General features: G+C 61.7%; 3 protein-coding genes across 3 annotated transcripts; all 3 read left to right on the forward strand.

Moving 5' to 3' along the window:
• Positions 1–132: 132 nt before the first annotated feature.
• On the forward strand, positions 133–2,460 carry DQ04_07431000 (translation initiation factor eIF-2B subunit epsilon; the record flags this gene model as incomplete). Its single annotated transcript, XM_009315157.1, has 1 exon — positions 133–2,460. One exon carries the CDS (start codon positions 133–135, stop codon positions 2,458–2,460), a length of 2,328 nt encoding a protein of 775 aa, XP_009313432.1.
• Positions 2,461–3,090: 630 nt separating this feature from the next.
• Positions 3,091–3,804, forward strand: DQ04_07431010 (hypothetical protein; the record flags this gene model as incomplete). The annotated part of the gene is made up of 1 exon (XM_009315158.1): positions 3,091–3,804. The coding sequence occupies one exon, from the start codon at positions 3,091–3,093 to the stop codon at positions 3,802–3,804; it is 714 nt and encodes a 237-aa protein (XP_009313433.1).
• A 160-nt stretch (positions 3,805–3,964) lies between these two features.
• DQ04_07431020 (hypothetical protein) lies at positions 3,965–4,339 on the forward strand (the record flags this gene model as incomplete). The annotated part of the gene is made up of 1 exon (XM_009315159.1): positions 3,965–4,339. One exon carries the CDS (start codon positions 3,965–3,967, stop codon positions 4,337–4,339), a length of 375 nt encoding a protein of 124 aa, XP_009313434.1.
• Between the last annotated feature and the right edge of the window lie 304 nt (positions 4,340–4,643).

Below are 4,643 nucleotides of genomic sequence, written 5' to 3' on the forward strand. Positions count from 1 at the left end.
TTGTACCATAGAGTGGAGACTCTACTGCACACTGCAGTAAGAATATTAATATTATTAATAAGCAGTAAGCAGCCACAGCAGCTGCGGCGGCAGTCGTATTAGTGGTAACAGCAAGGCCGGAAGGGTTAGAGAATGGATTTGGCTGCAACGCGCCGCGGTACGGAGACTGGGCGGCGGCGGCACGGCCCGCACTTCACTGTCATCATCGTCGGCGAGGTGTTCAGCGCGCCCGCCCACCCGCTCTCGCCCGTGGCGCCCGCCGACGACCTCCCCTTCGCGCTGCTGCCCATCTGCAACACGCCCATCATCGACTACATCCTCGAGAACCTCGCGCAGAACGGCGTCGACGAGGTGTGCATCCTGCTCAACGCCGCGTCGGTGCAGCAGGTGCGCGAGCATCTGCAGAACAACCTCACCGCGCGCGGCCGGCCGTGGCTGGAGAGCAAGGACATGAAGGTGGAGATCGTCGAGAGCGTGCGCACCATGACGCAGCTCTACGACGCCACCGCGGAGATCGTCGACCACAACCTCGTCGGGCAGAACTCGTCGTTCCTCTTCGTCCCCATCGACGCGGTTGCGCAATTCACAAACCTGCGCGACCTCTTCCACGCGCACGTGCACCGCACCAAGACGATCAAGGGCCATGCGGCGACGCTGCTGTGCACCTCTGTCAGGGCCTCCCTCGTCGACACGCTGCACGACGTCCTCGTCAGTAACGCGCGCGCGCAGGCCGAGCGTGACGGGTCGCAGCTGCTGGAGCGTGAGGGCTCCATCATATTGGCGCCTGCGGAAGAGTGGCGCCTCTTCTCCGCATCGGAGCTGCCGCCGCACCATCTGACGATGCTCACGCTGCAGAAGTCCACCGGCGTGGTGCACGGCATGGTGCGGCTCGAGCCGCGCGAGGAGCCGGCGGATCCCACGGTGGTGGAGTTCAAGAAGCAGCAGCACTACTCTGTGCGCACCGACCTGTTGCCCACCGGCTTCCTCTTCTGCTCCGGTGGCGCGTTGTCGCTCTTCACGTTTCACATGGCAGACCAGCACGCATTCTTAGTCGACCTCTTGGCGAAGCAGGAGCTGTGGGGCAACGTCTTCAGCGTGCTGGAGGTGACGCCGTCAATGGGCCTCGTGCAGCCCATCAACAGCCTCAGGGCATACATTCAGGCGAACATTGATGTCTGCTTCCGCCGCTTCTTCCCCCTCACGCGGGAGTTCCCCTTCGCCGATGACCGCGACCGCTACGCGGTGTCGCCGCAGTGCCAGAGTGTCTACCTGCACCAGATTGGGGCGAAGGTGCTGTCGAACACTTGCGAGCCGTGCGTTGTTGTGGGCGAACAAGTGGAGGTGCCGCCCAACACGGTCGTGCGGGGGACGGTGTTCGGAAAGGGCGTGCGCATTGGCGAGGGCTCTGTTATCATTGGCTGTATTGTGCTGGAAGGGGCGAGGGTGGGGTGCGGGTGCGTCCTGCGCCACTCCCTCATTGGCCGCAGCGTCATTGTCGGCGACAGGGCAGAGGTGGTGAACTCCATCGTCGGCGAAGGCTGCGTCCTTGGGACAATAAAAGGCCGCAACGGCAAGTCCTGCACCAGCGGCAGCAGCGAGGCGGTGGGTGTGGTGGTGCGGGATCAGGCCATCGTCGCGTGTGCCGCGGCGCAGACTGAGCCGTGGCTCGCCGCCCACAACGGCTGCGGCAGAGTGCTGCAGGAGCGGTACGTCAGCAACATTGTCCCCACGCGCGAGCTCTTTGTGCGGGATCCCATCCCGCGTGCCGCCAGCGAGGCGACCGGCGACTACGACGACGATGATGACGATGAGGAAACGGCGGCGAAGTTCAAGGAGGCCGTGCTGGCGCTCGTGGATCAGGCGCTGAAGCAGCCGTCCCGCATCGAGCACTGCATGTTCCAGATGAAGACCGTCCGCCTCTCCTTCGAGCGCAAGAACCGCGACCTGTGCTACGTCGTGACGGAGCGGCTGCTGACGCACGTGCTGGAGAAGCACGCCGACAAGGGAGACCCGCGCGTTGTTGTGAAGGCGGCGGAGGACCTCTTTGTGCAGTGGTGCCGCCCATTCTACAGCGACATCGTGACTGGCGATGATGAAATGCAGGCAATGCTGGAGGCGACGTGCACGGCCATCCGCGACCCCAGCTGCCCGCTGCACCTGCGCGGCCCGGTGCTGATGGAGTGCCTCTACAACGGCTGCGACGACGATCTCTACGACGAGCGCGGGTACTGCATCGTCAGCGGCCAGTCGCTCGTGGAGTTCAGCGAGCGGATGTCCAGCTTGGCGCGGCAGCGCGCACGCGATGTCGACTCTGACTCCGATTTCGACGACGACGACGACGACGATGACGCGGATTCCCGCGAGGAGGGCATGCTGCGTGTGGCGCGCAGCTGCGAGCCGTTCATCGCCGGCGTGCGTGCGTTCCTCGAGGAGGAGGAGGAGGAGGAGGACTACGAGTGAGCACCAGCGGCGGCGCAGCGAGGGACGGCGCGGGACGCCCACGCGCAACGGAAGAGCACCCCCGGAGAGAGAGGGAGAGAGAGTGAGAGGCGGGGGCTGTGTGTATCTGTGGGAAAGGGAAAGAGAAGGAAAATAAGCGTGGCTGACCAAGGACGAAGACGGGGCAACGACTGCAAAAACAGCACACAAAAGACGAAAGGAAAACAAGAAGAAAATGAACAACACCGACAGCGGGGGAATACGTGGCGTTACCTGCATCATATCCTTGCATGCCTCTCCCTCGTTCCTACCGCTGGCCCGACCACCTCTGTGCGTGTGCTGCACAAGTTGGGCATCTCGTTGGAGTTTCTCTCACTCACTTACTTTCTCTCTCTCTCTCTCTCACTCTTTGCGTCCCTACAGGGCGAGGGGTGCGGCGGTGTTGTGTTGTTTTCTTGCCCTCGTGCGCTGAGAGGATACACCGAATACAGAAAAAAAAACAGGAGGCCACAGAAGGCTAAAGGCAAGTACAAGGAAACCGTCCGCTCACACATACATACATACATACATACATACATATACATATATATATATACAGAGAGAGAGTGTGTGTGTGTCTGTGCTCGGGTTAGCGGTGCGAAAGACGGCGATATGGACTTCGACGTATCGACGCCGTCCGTGACGGAGGCGCTTGGCGACCTGCAGCTGAAGATCCAGTCGGCGCAGGAGGACAAGGAGCTGTACGCCTCGCTCGAGGCGAAGGCATGCGCCAGCTTCGAGCGCCACCGCGCGGAGCTGACGCTGCTGCTGCAGAAGGAGCGTGCGATCCAAGCCGCCGTGGAGGACCGCCTGCGCGTGGACCTGCAGCGGCTGCTCGCGGAGAACGAGGCCATGCAATCGCAGGTGGCGCAGCTGCGCCAGCAGCGGGAACAGAGATGCCGCGAGGAGGTGCGGGCGCGGCAGCAGCAGAGAGAGGTGCGGGAGGACGCGCTGCGACGCGAGTTGGCGGAACTGCGTGACCAGTGGAACACCACGTGTGCCGACGTGAGTGCCGCGCAGCAGGAGAAGCTGTGGCACGAGCTGCAGCTGCGCGAGGCGCTGGAGCGGCAGCAGGCCCTCAACGCGGAGCTGCAGCAGCGGCGTAGCGAACTGGAGGAGCGGCTCNAGGCAGCAGCAGCAGCACGGCAGCCGCCACCACAGCTGGGGACTGGAGAAGGTCTTCCTCCCCGCCGGGATGCCGGACCCGTGCCACACAAAGTCGCCGTCGTCGCACCACATCGCCGCGATTGTGTCGACGGTGGAGCGGCAGAATTGCTACAAGCCGCGGACCTACTACCGCCGCCGCGGCATCGTGTCGCCGATTGAAAGGCGACTGCAGACTCCTCCGCGTTGTTGTAACAGCAGGAGCAACGACATAGACAACAACAGCGCTAACGGCAGCGCTGCTGGCGATGGGCGCCCACCACCGCCGCTGCTGGCACCAAAGGCAAAGAACATAGCGGTGCGGGGCACGACATCGACGACGATGACGGTGCCGTCACTGCGGCCTCCACTGGACACTAGCACGGGCGGGATGAATCGTGGTGTGACGAAAAGTGGCCGCCACCTTGCAGCAGTATGCCGTTCGCTTCTTCGGGAGATCCTTCAGATGCGCAAAGAGTACCAGCAGTGTACAGCAGTGCTGGACGACCCAACGACGGACTCGGTGGAGGTGAGTCGGCGCATGCGTAGCATCATGGGTGACCTCGACCGCAAGGTGCATCAGCTGCGCAGCTTGCGTCAGCAGCAGATGAAGGTGGAGGACAAGTTGAAACTGCATGACATGATGATGGAGATTGCAGCGGAGAACAACTACTGTGAGAGCATGTATAGCGATCTAATCGACCTCATTCGCTCCTGAGTGCACTGACATTTGTTGCTGTTGCTGTTCTTGCGTCACCACCATCTCCACATCGTGCCATTTTATCATTGTTATTATTACCCCTGCTATTGCTGCAGCTGCGTATTCATTTATTCATTCATTATAGAGACGGTACCTCTTCGAGCAACTCTCAGCGTTGCCTTGCGGCCGCGGCTGCGGATCAGCAGCGCAATAGATCACTGTTGCAATTAAAATGTTTGTATCGTGTTGTCTTTGTGTCTGTGTGTGGTGTGTGGTGTAGATGTGTGTTGTCGTGAGATGCCACCGCTCGCTCCGGTGTGTG

Source organism: Trypanosoma grayi (genome assembly GCF_000691245.1).
Source record: "Trypanosoma grayi strain ANR4 Tgr_743_V1, whole genome shotgun sequence".
Taxonomy (NCBI): Eukaryota; Euglenozoa; class Kinetoplastea; order Trypanosomatida; family Trypanosomatidae; genus Trypanosoma; species Trypanosoma grayi.